The sequence below is a fragment of the Podospora anserina genome, chromosome 2, assembly GCF_000226545.1.
Source record: "Podospora anserina S mat+ genomic DNA chromosome 2, supercontig 2".
In the NCBI taxonomy this organism is placed as follows: domain Eukaryota; kingdom Fungi; phylum Ascomycota; class Sordariomycetes; order Sordariales; family Podosporaceae; genus Podospora; species Podospora anserina.
In genome coordinates, this window is record NW_001914858.1 from 4,165,268 (window position 1) to 4,182,491 (window position 17,224).

The following is a 17,224-nucleotide window of genomic DNA, read 5'->3' on the forward strand; positions in this document are numbered from 1 at the left end:
AGACTCAAACTTCCCTTGTGAACACGACTTTTAAATATTTTTATTGAAACATGGAGGTGGAGGAGGATACGTCATGGAACGGCGTCGAACACACGGGCGAGGAGGCCATCGATGTCGATGAGCTAAGAGTCATGTATTGCGCTGCTGATTCTTTCCAGTAAGTTTTCATCTCACCATCACATCACATACATATTGGATTGAAAATATTGACATGAGACGGCAGACAATACCCCCGCCTGGCCCACTACCAAACCACCCACCTCCGCCGGCAGTCCTTCTACTCCCTCCCCCAAGCCCACCTCCGGCTCCTGTCATCCCCACCGTTCAACTACCTCGAAACGCTTTCCAAAGTCGACGACTGCATCGACTCCAACGCCGAGCTGTCCAGGGCCATCTTCAAAGCTGCCCTCTCAAACTTCAACCTGGGGGTGCCCGACGAAAAGTCACGGACTGCTACTGACACCCTTAAAATCCCGGATGAGTGGGCAGGCTGTGCAAAGAATGGGGATGTGGACAAGGCGAGGAGCACAATTCGTCAGTTCTACCGGGACTGGTCGGCAGAAGGAAAAAGGGAGAGGGATGTCTGCTTCCGGAATGTCTTCAAGGTTGTTGAACAAGAGCAGAAGAGGTTGAAAGAAGGGGAGAAACTGCGGGTTTTGGTGCCGGGCGCGGGGTTGGGGAGGTTGGTGTTTGAACTGTTTCTACGGGGGTGTATAGCGGAGGGGAATGAGATTTCCTACCACCAACTGCTGGCGAGCTCTTACATCTTGAACTGCTGCGAGCGGGCGGGGCAGTACGAGGTTTTTCCTTGGGTGCATGGGTTTTCGAATCACAGGACAAGAAGGGATCAGTTTAGGGGGTACAAGGTGCCGGATGTGCACTGTATGAGCGAGACAATGAGGGTGCAGGAGGAGACGGGCAGGGTCGGCGAGATGAGCATGACGGCTGCGGATTTCTTGTGCGAGTACGCCAAGGAGGAAAACGCGGGGGCGTTTGATGTGGTGGCGGCGGTTTTTTTCCTCGATACGGCCCCGAACCTGATTAGGTATTTGGATGTGATTTATGGGTGTTTGAAGCCGGGGGGGGTGCTGGTGAACTTTGGGCCGTTGCTGTGGCATTTCGAGGGGGTGATGCCGAATAAGAGTGAGAACCAGGCCCATATGAGCGGCGGGGATGATATGACGGGGATTGCGGAGCCGGGGAACTTTGAGCTGACGGATGAGGAGGTGATGGAGCTGGTGACAAAGGTTGGGTTCGTGGTTGAGTCGAGGGAGACGGGGGTCGAGGCGCCGTATATACATGATACCGAGTCCATGCTGCAGACTGTGTATCGAGCCAGTACGTGGGTTGCGAGGAAGCCGGTCATCAAGGCGGATACTTCTTAGAGGGTGCATATATTTATCTCAAAAAATAAAACAAAAATGCTCAAAATGCTAAATAACAACTCCTCTCTCAAAGCTTGGAATCCAACTGCCCCCTAGCCCACATAGCACCACCATCAATGGCGAAATCAGCACCGTTCACGTGGTTACTCGCCCGACTGCACAGATACACAATCGCACCAGCAATATCCTCCGGTCTCCCTAACCTCCTCATCGGGTTGGCATTGGCAAACGCATCATGCCCACCGCTCATCTCCAGCAGCCCATTGCTCATCTTGCTAGGGAAAAACCCAGGGCAGATGCTGTTCACGCTGATATGCCTCGGGCCCAATTCCACAGCCAAGTTCCTCCCCAGGTGAATAACCGCCGCCTTGCTAGCACTGTACCCATACGTGCCCTGCTTGCCCAAAGTACCAATCCCCAACCCAGCCACCGACGCAGTGATAATCACCTTTGACGGCGTCTCAACGCTGGCGTTCTTGCTCATGAGGGGCACGAAGTCACGGATGAGGTTAAAGACGCCCTTGACGTTGAGGTCCATGACCTTGGCAAAGGCCGAGTCGGAGTGAGTGTCGATGTACTCGCCCCATGTGGCGCCGGCGTTGGCGAGGAGGATGTCGACGTGGTCGGTGTGCTTCTTCACCTGCTCGACGAGGTGGGTGACGCCGGCTTGGGTGGCGCAGTCGGCCGGCACAGAGATGGCCTTGGCGCCGGGGGAGAGGTTGGGGAGGGCGTTGAGGGTGGCGACGGCGGATTCGCAGGCGGCGGCCTTGCGCGAGGAGATGAAGACGAGGGAGGCGCCGGATTGGAGGATGCTAATGGGGGGTGTTAGTGACGTGATTGATACAGACTGACAGGATGAACATACGCAGAAGCAGCACTCAACCCCAAACCACGGGAGCCACCGGTGATGACGGCAACCTTGCCCTTCAGGGAAAACAGGGACGAGAAGTCCTCGAGCTGAGCTTCGGCCATTGTATCGGTCTTGGTGTGAGAAAAGATGAGAGATGAAACAGACAGACAACTAGAATTGGGACAAAGGAGGTGGATGTTATAATTCCCAGCCCTCGAGGTATGTACCCGCTATATCGCTACCGCCGATCCGGTTCGGTTCCCTTTCCCGGGGTGGTGGAGCTTAACTCAGGGGGTTTATACTAGATCGTGGAATCTGCGGGGAACCCCAGCCGTGCCTCGGCCTCGGTCCATCACCCCGCCCTTTAAAGCTACAACTCCGGCTTTAGCCTCGCCCAGGGGGAGACTAACCTCGGCGATAAGCACATAGGTAAGAGGCAAGCTCTTTGATATCTTGCTGTCTTGACACTGGCCAATCATCTTACACTATCAGTAACATAAAAAGAAAGACCCAAAGTCTCAAGGATCGAATTGGTACAAAATACGCTCACAAAACTAAGTACAGTAGCTAAGCTAGCTGGATGGAAATTCCGCAACATCAGAAACCATAAAAGAACAAGGCTGTGGCCTAGGTACCGGTGCTGTTACCAAATTTTGGCGTAGCCTATAGAGGATGCTCTTCCAACCACAGATTTCGCTTGGGAAAAAAAGCCCAAGGCTTCCTGAAAAGCACGTCAACACAAAGCAGCCCCAACGGCCGGTCAGTCTCCGAATTTTATACCTCCACCAAAGGAGCTTGAGCCTGAGGCTGGGGCTGTACTGGAGACTCCTCTTGCTGCCCATGGTCCGCTCCATCTTCATGTCCTGGTTGCTGCCCTTCCGTCTGGGCCTCCTGGGCTGCTCGAGCAGCGGCCCTCTCCCGTTCGGCAGCCTCTTCAGCAGCTCTCCTCTCCTCCCTTTCCCGCGCCTCCAGTTGCTGAATATGTCTCTCTGCAACCCCTGGCGCCAAACTGGCCAGAAGCAAGATACCTGCTCTCTCTAGCCACCTGGCCTGGTTTTGTAGCCAATTTCCATTAGCATTCCGTCTCTGCGCTACCAACCGCCGCGCAGTCTCCGCCGGATCGGGGTTGCCAGCCTGACCAGCCCCTGCTGGTGCGTTCTGTGCTGGTCTCTGTTGATTCTGATGTTCCGGATTGGGGATCAGGTTCTCAATATGCTCTCTGATGGGCTGAAACACTTCGTTGACCAAGGCGTTCAAAATCCCTGTATGGAACGCCAGGAGGATCAGGGACGCTATACTCAACGACAGCCACCGTTCCCATGAGGGGTTGCTGTAGGAGAACCAAAAGGCAAAAGCGGCCAGACGAATGATGAGCCACACGGTGGGCCAGGCAGCCACCACCCACCCTCCAGGGTTGCCCTGATGTCCAAACTGTGGAGGCCGGGCAAGAGGAGGGTTAGCTGGAGCTGCCACTTGGGCCTGCTGAACCCGATGCCGAAGGCCGTCGACAGGATGAGCCTGGAAACCTGCTTGGGCTTGTCCCTGCTGGGGTTGTACTGGCCCGTGAGCTGCTGCATTTGGGTTTGGCCAGAGAGGCGGTGGCACCGGTCCGGGTTGCGGCTGCTGGAAAGCCAATGGCATGGGGCTCGGTTGAAAAGGTGGCAGATACATGGCTGGCGGGGGATAGAACGGAGGTGGGTAGAAAAGAGGGCCTGCCATAGGAGGTACGCCGAAAGCCATGGGCTGGTAGACGTGCTGTGGTGGCCTCACAGGTAAAGCATGTGGCTGCCGCGAGGTGTACAGATCTAGAGGACTGTTTACCAGTAACGCACGAGGACCGGCCTGGTCGTACAAAATGTGAACCTCGAGATCATCCAAGGCCCGAGCTTGGGACTGTCCCTGTTGGCCCTGGGGTTGTGATTGAGATTGATTCTGTGGTGCTACCTGCCGCTGCAGCGGCGGAATACCATAGGCAGCATGTCTGGTGTGGGGATCTGGGGTCGCAGAACGACTGACATGTCTGGATACACCGGGAAAGAGAGGCGTAGTCACCCCAGGTTGAATTGGCTGAATAGGCCCATTGGAATTCGCAAGATTAGCCGCCATGTTTGCTAAGGATGCGCCAGATGCACTTCTTTGCATCGCATCAGTGATGGTTTGCGAGGCCCTAGCGGCGTCATCACCATGGATCCAGTCACGAGTCTGGTTCGCAGAAGATGGGCGATGACTTCCAGGGTTGGATGTAGGACCGCCCGCTCCTGGAGCAGAGCCAGCGGCTGGCGCAACGACCTCGTTCTGAACAGTGATGCGTACTTGTTGTCCGTTGGGCCCAACCATATCCCGCGTCAAGGCATGCGCCGGGTGCTCAGCCCCCATGACCGGGCCGTGGTGTACGCCATCGAGAGGCGGAATACCATATCCAAAGTGTCGTTGAGTATTCATATGCGCTACTTGCCGCTGAAAGGCCTCCCGCTGAAGGTGAGCACCCCACTGAACCATATCTTGGTGTTGTAGGTGATGGACCATGGGCTGTGGAGGCGGGATAAAGCCGGCGGCTGCCACACGAATTCCATGCTGAGGGTGAAACTGGATATGTGGCTGGCGGCCAAATGGAGGTTGCGCATGGTTGTTGGGAGGGGCATTCGCATTGCCAGGCGCAGGGCTCTGGCCATGGTTCGGTGTTGCGAGCTGGGGGGTGTTGCCAGACGGCTGGTTGACAACATCTCTGATCACCATATGAAGAGATTGTTGGTCGCCGCTTGATCGGATCTATAGCAACAGTATTAGCACACCAAGTCGAGAGAAAGCGACACAGTAACGTTACACTTACCACCTGTTCTGTAAAGACATCCAGCAATGTGTCGGTATCGCGCTGCAACAGATGGCCGCGGTAGATGAATCTGATTTGCTCGTCGGATGGTCGCGAGGGGAGTCCCTCTCGAACTTTGGCCTTGAGCTGGCGCAAAGTGGTAGCAGCTGGTGTTCGGGCGAAGCTTAGTGAGGTGCCGCTTGGTTGGATGAGGTTGAGGTTAACGACCAAGGGCGCATCCTCCTGTGGAGCGGCGACCTGCTCGTCCGCCATGTTTGCTGCTAATATCTGTCGGTCAAGATGATGGGTGGGCAATGGCGACGAGACTGGAGAGAAAAGGTGGGCGGCGCTGTCAATTATTCATGGAAGTCAAGAAAGACGCATGCCAGGCACGGACAGTCTGGGGCGCTCGGAGCGTCGATGTTGATGTGGGTGAGGGTGAGGTGGGCGCAAGCAAACAAGGGAGAGTCAGTCGGTCACGTCGCGGAGAAAAGGAGAGACCACGTTGTTGGAAAAGAGGGGAGCAAAATCGAACTTGTTGCGCATCCTATTGATGTGGAGAGGTAAAGTGTTATGTCTGAAATAAAAAAAAAGTCCGCTCTTCGCATCGAAAAGAGAGAGCTGTTGTTGAGCACCACCCACGCTCACTGCCTTGCTCTTGCTCGGTCAGCTTCCAAATTCCACGCTGTCATTCAAGATGGAGGGTGCCCCCAGGTATCGGTACCCGACCACACGCTGGGTGGCCCCCTGTACACAGGAAATCAGCGGAATCACATGTGATTAATCAAACTATTCTGTAAAAAATAGGGGACACATGTACCCACCACACGCGACCAATGGTGCCCCCCCAAACGGCGCCTTGCCATCCCGGGATAACGGCTCTGGGCGGGAAACACCGTCGCATCCACTGGTTCGCTCTCTCTTTCAGTCTGAAAAGCAAGCTGCGTCATGAGAGTGACGGCTTGAGCTAATCGTGCAGCTGTGCCGCCCTTGCGACCGGTTTATTTCTTGTGTGACTGACTTTGCGACTTTGCGGTATATCAACGGCCTGAGATTCCCCGCGCCTGCCCCCAGAGCCGCTGCTATTTTTTTTTTTGCAGGCAGGCCAACGATGCAGGTTCGTCAACATACACCGCCTTGCTCCCCTGGTTACGGATGAGAAAAAGTTATTAAAAGGGGCAACATGGCGTTTCCTCAGATTGGCCCTGCTTCGATCTCTGTCGGGTTACCTGTAGCTGGGTTGGCTCGCACCACACTCCTTCGACGCTCTCAGCGCCTCTCTCACCACCACCTCTCGCAAGCCGCCACTCGTCGGGCACACTCGACACATCGATACGGCCGCCAGCAGCAGCGCCTCTTCGGCCAACGCTCCTTCTCCCAGCAGTCCCACCGGCCCAAGGCCGACTCCAAAGTGAACGACTCCAAGATTCGGTGGTATCCCATTCCCGTCGGCCTCGGCGTCGGCTTCCTGGGTCTGGTTCAGTTCTACAAGGTCTACTCGCGGGAGAAGGAACCTCAAGAAAATGGCGAACCAGAGAAGAAGCCAAAAAAGAGGCCACGGGTGAGGCCCGATGGACCTTGGTACGATATTTCACTCCAGATACATACTTGATCTTGAGGCACGAGGACAGAGGACTGACACATGGTTTCCAGGCAGGTGCAAATCATGTCGACTCTGCCATTGAAGGCCATGTCTCGGCTTTGGGGCAAGTTCAATGAGCTCGTCATTCCATACCACCTCCGTTCTCCTGGTTTCCGGCTGTACTCTTGGTTCTTTGGTGTCAACATGGACGAGATCGAGGAACCGGATATTCGCAATTTCCCCAACCTGGCCGCCTTTTTCTACCGTACCCTGAAGCCCGGTGCCCGACCCCTGGATCCGAACCCGAACGCTCTCTTGTCTCCCGCGGATGGTCGAGTTCTGCAGTACGGTCAGATCGAAGGCGGCGATATCGAACAGGTCAAGGGAATGACATATACCATCGATGCTCTCCTCGGTCAAAACAGCCCCTCGCCAAGTCTCTCCAGCAGCCAAGCCTCTCTCGAAAAGCTCATCAAGCCCGCCGCCCAGCGTGAACTCGAAGGCGACGAAGAACTGGTCAAGAGGGACGAAGAATTCGCCTCGGTTAACGGTATCTCGTACACCCTCCCCGATCTCCTGTCCGGTAACAAGAAGAAGAGAAAGAGCGACAGCTTCGACCAGCCCAAGGACGAATCCGTCACTCCCTCTGCCACCTCCGTCTCTGAAGTCCGCGCCGAGCTCGAGAAGGGTGAGAAGGCCTGGTACGATTATCTCACCCCCGGCAGCCGTCACGTCCTCTACTACGCCGTCATCTACCTCGCCCCCGGGGATTACCACCGCTTCCACTCACCCACCAACTGGGTCGTTGAGAGGAGACGCCACTTTGCCGGAGAACTCTACAGCGTGTCCCCGTATCTTCAGCGCACCATGCCCGGTTTGTTCACTCTCAACGAGCGTGTCGTTCTCCTTGGTCGCTGGCGCTGGGGTTTCTTCAGCTACGTCCCCGTTGGTGCCACCAACGTTGGTTCTATCAAGATCAACTTTGACAGGGAGCTCCGCACCAACAGCCTGACGACGGACACCGAGGCCGACAGGGCGGCCGAGGAGGCTGCTCAGCGCGGTGAGCCGTACCTTGGTTACGCCGAGGCCACGTACGAGGCTGCCAGCCAAGTCCTGAGGGGCCACGCGCTGCGCAGGGGTGAGGAGATGGGCGGTTTCCAACTCGGCAGCACGATTGTTCTCGTCTTTGAGGCACCTGCTTCGGAGCACGATCCCGAGACTGGCAAGCACACCAGGGGGTGGTCGTGGAATGTTGAAAAGGGGCAGAGAGTCAAGGTTGGGCAGTCTTTGGGGCAGGTTGATATGTAAAAGTTGGTATCCAAAACGTCGGGGGAAAGAGGGGGGTTGTATATACCAAAGAGGGATTCGAAAATGTTTTTCAACTTTAATCGTGGGTAGATATTTGTGTTTTAATGCGGCAATCAACTTGTTCGTTTATTCATAGTTTTGGGGGTCAGTTCCTATTCTAGCATGTTGGGTGTGGTTGGAAAAGTGGATAGAAGTTTTAAAAGTGTTGTTAAGATCTTGAAAATCCATCATCTATGATGCTCTATAGGTATATGTACATCTTCTCTCTAGGTTTCATTCCAGTCGTCTGTATCCGCCATCATTGAATAAAAGGGGTTATTTCATATTCTCTTAAACTTTTGAAAAAAAAAAAAAAACTGTTTCAACGCCCACTCACGATGTCTTCCACGCCTTGCTCTCAATGCCTGCTTATATTGTGCTTTGCAGTCCATTTCACGTTGTTGCTGGACCTGCTCCCAGCTCTCTAAGCAGAACCAAAAACCCTGTACTTTTGCTCCAAAGGCCCAAAGGTCTTCTCGCCTGGCTCGCCGGCCTTGCCGCCAAAGACGAGCTGAGCGGAGAGCTTCCACGTCGACGGGACGGACCACTCCTGCTGGACCTTCTGGTCGACGAGGGGGTTGTAGTGCTGGAGGTTGGCGCCCAGGCCTTCGGCTTCGAGGGCGGTCCAGACTGCGAACTGGAGCATGGCGCTTGAGTGGCCGGCCCAGGGGTCGAAACTGTTTTTATACGTTAGCAAAAATTTCATATGGGGGGGTTGGATGGGAAAAGGGGACATACCGATCAGCATAAAGGGCAAACTTTTCCTGCATGCCCTTGACGACGTCCTGGTCCTCAAAGAACAAAACAGTGCCTGCGCCGGCCTTGAACCCGGCCATGCGGGCGGCCGTCGAGGCGAAGTTCTCCTCGGGGACGATGGACTTGAGGATGGCGGTGGTGATGTCCCAGAACTTGTCGTGCTCGGCGCCGAGGAGGACGACGACGCGGTTGGATTGGGAGTTGAAGGAAGAGGGGACGTGGAGGAGGGATTCCTTTACGATTTCTTGGACGCGGTCGGTAGAGATGGGGAGGGTCTTGTTGAGGGCGTAGATTGTGCGGCGGGCTTTGATGTGGGAGAGGAAGCCGTCAGCGCCCTGGACGGCGGGGGTGGTTTTGCTGGAGGAAAACATCTTGGGGGTAGTAATTGGTGTGGTGATAGGACGGGGAGTAGCAACTCTATAGGTGGTGTTTTTGAGGAGTGTGCGAAGCGGGTGGGCGAATCTCTGCATAGGAGCGGAAGACAAGATGGGATGATGGGTTGGTTGGTGATGAGATGAACTTATAGATAGATGTCAAAAAGGTGGGAAGGACCCCTTATATGTATCTACCTTCCTATGTCTGTCCTCTTTCCCTACGGACAGCAAAAGACGGGGTTCTACCCGGCAGAATTCGAGACCGACACCTTCCCCCCAACCCCCATCATGGAAGGAACCCTGGAGCATTTCTGCCGAGAGACCTCGAAAGATTCCATGAGCATCCCAAACCATCGCCAGACTCCACTTGGTACGTACGGATGGAGTTTTCTGCTTGCAAGCGGCTCACTCATCGAGTTGTCATCCATTTCAGCTACCAAATCTGTATCCACTATTCATATCGTCTCGCTTGCTCGCGCGCGGTATTCCGATCTGTCCTGTATATAATACAATTACAACATACATCATTGATTATACATAAGCTTAGTACTCGTTCGACCGTTGGAGTTGCATGTCGCCCAGCTCCCTAACCAATGACAAGCAATCATACAGCCGAATTGGGGAAGTTGGCTGAAAACCAGTTCGTGGCTTCGGCACCAACGACAGCACGCCGCTGGGCTTTGAAAGCGCATTTCAAATGCTGACAAAATCCCGCTAAGACCACACCCCCACTTCTTTATCTATTGGGTAGCCGGACAGGGGGTGGGATCTGATCCATTGCTTGCTCGGCAGTCCCCGAGGTGCCAACCCCACCACGTGCCGTTGATGGAGGGGAGGGTTGAATCCTTGAACTGCCTGATTCAGTATTTATAAAGATACAAATGCCCCCCGTATGAGAAAGTATCAGGGGCATGGTGTCACAAGGCCTGACGGTTGCGCCATCTGGGATGTCTCTTGGGTGAATAGACCATGCACACCTAATGTCACACCGTGGCCTTGAGAAACCAGCCTCAAATAGCCAAGAGATACATCGATCAATGATTTCGATGTCATGGTAAGAAACCTCTGCTGCTAGATTATAACATATACAGTCCTCCATACATTCAGTGTCCGTCATTTCAAGACTCAAAGCTGTTCTTCTCACCCCCTCAACATCACATTCCCCCCTCTGCTGTGCAATGTTACACACCTCCACCAAGTCCCTGATGATCCCTCAACTGCAAATGCCGAGCAAAACAACGATTCCATAAAGATAGAGTAAACATGTATATACATCAAGAGCCAGACCTATCCTTCATGTGCTCGTCGTCCTCCTAACACCCGCCCATACCCTTCATATACCCTCCATGTTATATAGTTATTGTTGTTGTGTGTGCGCTTGTGTGTTTATCTTTTCTCTAGCAGACCAAAGCAAACCCCCAAAGAAAATCTTTACCATGGCTTCGAGCCCCAAAAAGTCTGGTATAAAAATCTCAAACATCTTTATGCGCCCACCAGCCAAAGCAATGAGAAAAGCAAGAACGCGATACAAAACTCCCGTCAAATGCATGAAACGATACCGAAAGGGAGGATAAGAAACGTGAAGCCAAAGAAAATTTTGTCAAAAAGACTACAAATCCTGAACCACCTCACCAAGTCTCGGCAATGTACTGGCCCGTCTCCTTTTTCAAGTTCCAAAACTGCTGAGCCTCGTCATGCTCCAGGTTGCCCTTCTCCATGGCAACCTCGACAAGCGCCTTCTCAACACCCTCGCCCATGCCCCTGCTGCTTCCGCAGACAAAGACTCTGCCGTCGACAGCGTTGATGATGTACCAGACAAGGTCAGCCTGGGCCTTGACCTCCTCCTGGACATATCTTCCTGGGCCCCTGCGGCTCTGGACAACCTTCTTGACTTCATCCTCATGGACACCCCACTCGCCACTGTACAGCTCGTCCACCAGCGAATCACGGACACCTTGGAGCACCCAGACCTTGTTCGCACAGTTGGCCGTCTTGAGACGCCGCTGGACGAAGCCTCTGAACGGAGCAATACCGACGCCAGCCCCAATAAGGAGCATCGGTCCGTCCGAGACGAACTGCTTGGCAAGCGGGTTGGCCATCAAACCCTTGAACATGGGGATATAAAACTCTGGGTCTTTCTCCCCCTTCTCCTGAGCTTCGATGAACTTCAAAGCCTGTCTCTGAAAGAAACCCGAGCCAATACCCGTCCGACTGCCATTGCGCCAGTCCTCCGCCTCATGAACGGTGACGGCAATCTCAATCAACCGATGCTGCTTCCCATCGCGTGTCAGGAACGACTCATGAGGGTCGTTCGACAACGAGTAGAAGCGGGGCATAAGTGGCTGCAGGACGGATAGGAGAAGATCAAGCGGTGGCTTGGCGTTAGGGAAGGCGTGCAGTAGTTGGACCAGACTGATGTGTGGACCGGTTCGGAAGTCGCAGAAGACGCCCTGACCCTCGGCGGAGCAGAGGTACCGCAAGATCTTGCGCTCAGTTGCGTCAGTGGTGTGCTCAGCAAGCACACGGAGAATTTGCTTCGTTGGTGGGTATGACTGGACATCGGAGCACCATGTTAGAAGATCGCGGCGGGTGGTGACAATCTCACGAGCCTGGTCGGCGCCCCAAACGGTTGGCCAACGGCCCTTGGTCGTCCGGAGGAGCACAGGCTTATCGCGCAGAAATCGAGGGACCAGGAGCAAGTCGAGGATCTCCTGCACTATAGAAGCCTCGTTGGGCGCAGACACGCCGATTGCGCCACCGACTTTGAAGTCAACATCCTCACCCTCTGGATAGTTGGTGACATCAAGGTCGAAGTGGAAGGTGCGCTTCTCAGCACCAGGCTTGGTCAACTCGCGAGTGTTGTGAATGCGCGCGGGGAACACATGGTGCGGCGGGTGTGGTTGCACAAATTTGGGAGGTTGTATTTGTGTGTCGAGCCTCTCCAATGTCAAGTCCTGGAGTGTCTTTTCGATGCCGACCACTGACCAAGTGGTGTCACTCTCCGTGCCGAACGGCACAGCAGGCTCGGATGGCGATGGAACATTGGAGGGCCGGCGAACGGGTTGCAGGAAAGCCGTTTGCTCAGGAACATCGCGCACTCCGCTGAGTGTGGTAGGAATCTTGTCGATCTTGAGGTTCAAAGAACGGTATGCGTCATTGTCGGGAAGCTCGATCGCCTCGTACTCCACATTGTTGTCTTTTTTCGGGGCACCACCAAGACAGCAGCCTCCGCCGCAGCATCGCCGGATCAATTGCGTTGTCGTCTCACCGGTTATGCGTTGCACATCTTCCGGGCTCTTGGCGATCAGGCGTGTGGACGCCCGCCGGCGACGTGGGACCGGTTTTGTTGGCTCTTCAATCTCCTGTTCGTCAGAGCTCGAGTATGTAAGTGACGGTGTGGCCGATTCGGGCTGGGGCTCCTCAGGAATGCTCGCAGCCGCACGCTGGGCAAGAAGAAGGTCTGTCTGCGCCGTCATTTTGGATGTGGTTGAAGCCCTCAGCTGCCTCGGAGAGTTGTGGCGATGGGTAGATAATATAGGTAGACGGGAGGTGAGCGAATAGGTCGGAGCAAGTGCTGAGGATAGGGGAAGGTGAATTCGTCTCTGTCAAAGGCCCAGGCGCATGACCGAAATTTGCAGAAAATCGAGATGGAATTCCGAAGGTGATGTGGGCCGAGGTCAAGTTACGGTAATGCTGTATGGATGGTATGACTTGAGTCAAAGGCTTGCCTCGCCGTATAACAATTTGGTGGTCGCTATGGGTATGGCACAAAAAGGTCTGTAGGAGGGAAAAAAGGAAGGACACAGCTGGGCCACTGGGAGGCTGGCGATCTTTATCACCGTCCTGCTATTGTCATTGTGCAGCGAGCGCAGCAGATGGCCAGGTCATTGAGGTCAGCTCACAGCCAAGATACGCTACTTTGACTTCCAAGCCCCAGCCTTTGGGGGGCAAGCGGGACCGGACACAGTGCGCGTGACTTTGTCCTGTCCCCGTCCCGAAGAAAATCAATGTGTGGGCCTTTTGCCGTGTTTCTCCGGACAAACCAACATCTGATATCGAGATATTCACCAGGGCATCTGAACACATATCTGTTGTTTGCTCTCTTATATACCTGTGATAGACACTCATACGGCCGGAACTGCAAGCCTGAATAACACATCTGCAACACAAGAGCCTCGCCCTTCTTGATGCGCCCGGTGAGGCTTCCCATGCTCCCGGCTCAATGGGCATTTTCCCATTCCCTCGGCACGTGCTCAATTCAACACTTTCCCCTGAGCGCCAGCCCTGTCTGTCTCCGAGCAGTGCCAATCCGTCAGAATCACCCGGGGCTGCCGGGGGAGGATCGGTAGCCCTCACGGCAATGAGCCCAGCTTAATCTCACATGGTCTCATCACCATTCCACCCTCCCACTCACTGACCGCGCCGTGTAGCACAAAACTTCCGGTTTTCCCAACAACCATGTTGAAAACCAGCGGTACCTGCATGGGCTTATATCTCTGATTCAACCAGCATCCGTGGACATCCGAGATGTCCTAGGAGAAACAGCAGCAACTTGTCTCCATCGCCACCCCCCTTTCTGATCTCCTCCCTCCAAAAAAGCCAAGCCACCAATCCCTCTTTCCCCAGAAAAAGCTCTCGACTGTTTCAACACTTCCCGGCGTCAAGAGTGGACTCACGGCGGAGACCAACTCTCAAGATGCAGAGCTTCCGTCCACATGAAGCATGCATCTCGCCGCCGGTGCCTACCTTCTCCGAACTCGGCCAGACCTTCACCAGCAAAAAGATGGGAGAACACACAGTGTTGCCACTTACTGTGTGGATACCACAAATGACGGCAAGCAAGGATAATCTAATCAATCAACGATTATCAATCGGCCCCACAAATTACGATTTCAGTGCGCAGCACACAGCGCGCGAGGCGAGCCCCTTTTGCGCGCCGCCGCCGTGATGACCGAAAAAAAGCCAATCCCAATCTTTGGGGTGATGTTTTTGATCAAGCAGATTGATAATGATTTGTGTTGAGATTAGATCAGCCTGCCTCCTGCGACCCGAGATCTGATAAAACTGAAAGGGCTAGATTAATGACACTAGTGGGGTGACTAACGCTTTTGCAACTCATGGTCATCGTTTTGAATACACACAGATGATTCACCACGGTTGATGCAAACTCCGGAGAAACAGCCCTTTCCAGTGGGGATAATTGGGAGTGAGGTGGCTCAGCCTCAACTATTCTCCTCCTCTCACAGCGGCGAAAGGTTTCTTGTTGTTCCAGACCTTGTCCCTCAAAAGCCGGGGCACCCCTCACTGCCGGCGTAGTCGGCGGCAAGCAGCGGCTGCCGTTCGGGCAATGTTTCGGTGCCCGCTTGGGACCCAAAAACCCCCCACAAATGTGAGCGGAAACATCACGCCTTTGTGGGGGTTTAGTTTTGAAGATGTATCCTGATTCCAAGAAGCCAACCCGACAATAAACCAAAGCTCGGTTGGTACCGCCTAAAGGGCTCAAATCCCACGCAGTTGGTTATCATATGCAAATGCGGGATTTTTATTTAGCTGGTGCCTGCCGCGCGCCATTATTAGATTGATCAGATTGGGTCTCTTGTCAACGCCGCCCTTTGTGCTCTTCGGGATTGTATGTATGGCAGTTGTGCAAGCAGCTTGATGAATTGCACAATCTAGGTCTCCTCTTTTGAAATCTTGGCATATATGACAGATCAAGGAGGCATGGGTTGCTTCGACTAGCTCAACTGTCATCCATTTGCATAATGTAGTGTGGTCGATGTCATCTGATCGAAGCCGGGTGGTCACCGGCTGCCGTTCGGCGTGGCGTCAACCTGGGATGCGATCGGGATCGGGATCGGAGCCGAAACGGCAACGACATCCGACCTCCGCCCCGGTTAGGGAAGCTTATCTCCGTGATGGTTTCGTTGTGGCTTTAGTGTATCATGGGTATATAATAATGCGATTCCCCATAGTTCCGTTGACAACGACTCAACATGATCTGGACTTCGTAGTTACCCGGAGATGCCTAGAGAACTCTTTGAGGAGGGAACATAATCATCATCATTCAGGCTAGCAAGTAATCGTGATAACCCTGTCCTAAACAACACACTGCCTAGCAGCACAAGATCTCTTGTCTTGGTTTTGCCCGTTTCGAAAGAATAACCACGACAAAAACCTGCTCATCAATCCCATCCGCCTTTTCCACTGGATCAACATTTTCCAATCTGTTCAACACGATACCCAATCCTTGAAGTCATAGCCAAAAAAAAAAACCTTATAAATCAGCAACATGAAACGAAGATCATAAACATCATATTCTCATCATTGCCCTCCCCAAAAAGATCCTGCCATTGCTGTTGCCAAAGTTGCAGTTGTTATTTGAAGAAGAAATGGTCATAAATCGTGAAATAGCCGCAGCTGGCTGAACATCGATGGCGTCAGCCAGAAAATAAAGAAACGTATATTCGGATACTGAGAAGAGTTGTGAAAAACGTAGATAAATTGGTCTCGAGACTGGTGACGGAGAAAATAAGGAGCTGCTGGCTGGTTGACTACTAGCAGCGATCGTAAAAAAACGTTAGAGGTATGTCTGCCCAAGTTCTTGACGATGACCGTCATAAAGTATCAAATAATGTAAATGAAGAAAAAAAAGAAAAAAACTACAGGAAAACCCCGGGCACGCAAGATACGCTTTATCAGTAGCCCTGCCCGCTGCAAAAAAATAAAAATAAAAAATAAAAGCTTAGTTAAAGTATCCAAGAAATAGGAAAAAGAAAACCGGATTCGACCGTGCTAACGGTTCTTGTTTTGCCAACAGTAGTCAACAGCGGGTGTGACGATGTTGTGGAAGTCGGAGGTAGCAATACGGCCAATGAAGAACACTCTGTAGTTGTGCTCGATCGTGACAAGCTTCGCGTAATTCACGCGCGACTCCTTGTCGAGCTTCTCGGTTCGTTCTGTGAGCTCGAGCCGCACTGGTTCGAAACCCAAGTCTGGCTCGCCCGGCATCATGCGTGGTCTTGTACCAGAGGCATAGACGATCCCATGCTTGCGGGGCTTCACGCCCTTTTTGGTGCAGGCTTGATGACCATATGTCAGAATAGGCCTGTTGCTCCGGTCAGTTCATAGGACTTCAGGACGGAGCTCGGGGTATCATTTACACGCAAGTAGAATGACCTTCGTCGGTAGCGACAACAATGAACCGACGAAAGCTTTCATGAAACTTCTGGCCTCGTTGCATGTAGGATCGCAGGGTCGCGTTCATACCGCTCCCGAGAGGTTCAGACCAGTAGATTTTAAAGACCTTAACATCCAGTCATGTTAGCCAAGAAAATTCAATCTCTATTAAGAGTCACCTACTTCTCCCGGTTGGAATCTTGACGAGTGTTCGACAACGAAGCCTGTCAACAGTTAACAACAGATCGGGAATTCCAGGGAGGTGGTACATTACTGCTCCAAATGTCATTTTGTTGCGATGAATGTGAAGTACCATAGCCTCTATCGCTGACTCGTTGGTTGATGGTATTCCCATACGAGTAAGGGGTCTGCACCATCGGAGACAGAGCTCTTGGTGTCTGCTGCCCAGGATCGTCTTGAAATTGATATGCGGACTGGTCATATCCAGTAACCATTGAAGATGGTCCAGGCACCATGCCAGTTCCGTACCCATCATCTTCCTCATAGGCCTCGGGAATAGTAGAGTACTCCTCTATTTCTCGTTAGCAACAGCAGCATTATATCGAAAGCTTTTTGGACTATCGGTCAATGTTTTCATACCTGGCGGTTGAATCACAGTCGCAGTGTCCTCTTCAACTTCACCTTCTATAGGGCCAGGCTCTGAAAACACGGCTGCCCTTGGATCAAGAGTGACAGTGCTGCCTGAGTAATAGCTGGACTCCGCGGGATTGGGCGCAACTTGGGTTCCTGTTCAGAATCAGCAATTGTCCCGATAAATCATTTGGAAGAACTTGAGGTACCTTGATCGTCGAATTCACTTGCAACACTTGCATCCGTACCATCTGCAAGATCAGTTCCATACTCGGATGCAACAGATGAGGCTTCATCGTAGGATGAAGTAGGCTTCGTTGGTTCGTAGAACGGCTCACCGGGCCCAAATGACTG

At 53.3% G+C, this 17,224-nt stretch overlaps 7 protein-coding genes across 7 annotated transcripts; 2 read left to right on the plus strand and 5 right to left on the minus strand.

Moving 5' to 3' along the window:
- Window positions 1-386: 386 nt before the first annotated feature.
- Window positions 387-1,385, plus strand: PODANS_2_12020 (uncharacterized protein; the record flags this gene model as incomplete). The annotated part of the gene is made up of 1 exon (XM_001911983.1): window positions 387-1,385. A coding segment is annotated over one exon (999 nt), but the record flags the coding sequence as incomplete, so codon positions are not given.
- A 67-nt stretch (window positions 1,386-1,452) lies between these two features.
- Window positions 1,453-2,357, minus strand: PODANS_2_12030 (uncharacterized protein; the record flags this gene model as incomplete). Its single annotated transcript, XM_001911984.1, has 2 exons — window positions 1,453-2,197; window positions 2,251-2,357. The coding sequence occupies 2 exons, from the start codon at window positions 2,355-2,357 to the stop codon at window positions 1,453-1,455; spliced, it is 852 nt and encodes a 283-aa protein (XP_001912019.1).
- A 652-nt stretch (window positions 2,358-3,009) lies between these two features.
- On the minus strand, window positions 3,010-5,317 carry PODANS_2_12040 (uncharacterized protein; the record flags this gene model as incomplete). The annotated part of the gene is made up of 2 exons (XM_001911985.1): window positions 3,010-5,004; window positions 5,066-5,317. 2 exons carry the CDS (start codon window positions 5,315-5,317, stop codon window positions 3,010-3,012), a joined length of 2,247 nt encoding a protein of 748 aa, XP_001912020.1.
- A 910-nt stretch (window positions 5,318-6,227) lies between these two features.
- On the plus strand, window positions 6,228-7,934 carry PODANS_2_12050 (uncharacterized protein; the record flags this gene model as incomplete). Its single annotated transcript, XM_001911986.1, has 2 exons — window positions 6,228-6,625; window positions 6,698-7,934. 2 exons carry the CDS (start codon window positions 6,228-6,230, stop codon window positions 7,932-7,934), a joined length of 1,635 nt encoding a protein of 544 aa, XP_001912021.1.
- Window positions 7,935-8,397: 463 nt separating this feature from the next.
- PODANS_2_12060 (uncharacterized protein) lies at window positions 8,398-9,262 on the minus strand (the record flags this gene model as incomplete). Its single annotated transcript, XM_001911987.1, has 2 exons — window positions 8,398-8,650; window positions 8,712-9,262. Coding segments are annotated over 2 exons (804 nt in total), but the record flags the coding sequence as incomplete, so codon positions are not given.
- A 1,469-nt stretch (window positions 9,263-10,731) lies between these two features.
- PODANS_2_12070 (uncharacterized protein) lies at window positions 10,732-12,579 on the minus strand (the record flags this gene model as incomplete). The annotated part of the gene is made up of 1 exon (XM_001911988.1): window positions 10,732-12,579. One exon carries the CDS (start codon window positions 12,577-12,579, stop codon window positions 10,732-10,734), a length of 1,848 nt encoding a protein of 615 aa, XP_001912023.1.
- A 3,316-nt stretch (window positions 12,580-15,895) lies between these two features.
- On the minus strand, window positions 15,896-16,755 carry PODANS_2_12080 (uncharacterized protein; the record flags this gene model as incomplete). Its single annotated transcript, XM_001911989.1, has 4 exons — window positions 15,896-16,208; window positions 16,264-16,406; window positions 16,463-16,503; window positions 16,554-16,755. The coding sequence occupies 4 exons, from the start codon at window positions 16,753-16,755 to the stop codon at window positions 15,896-15,898; spliced, it is 699 nt and encodes a 232-aa protein (XP_001912024.1).
- Between the last annotated feature and the right edge of the window lie 469 nt (window positions 16,756-17,224).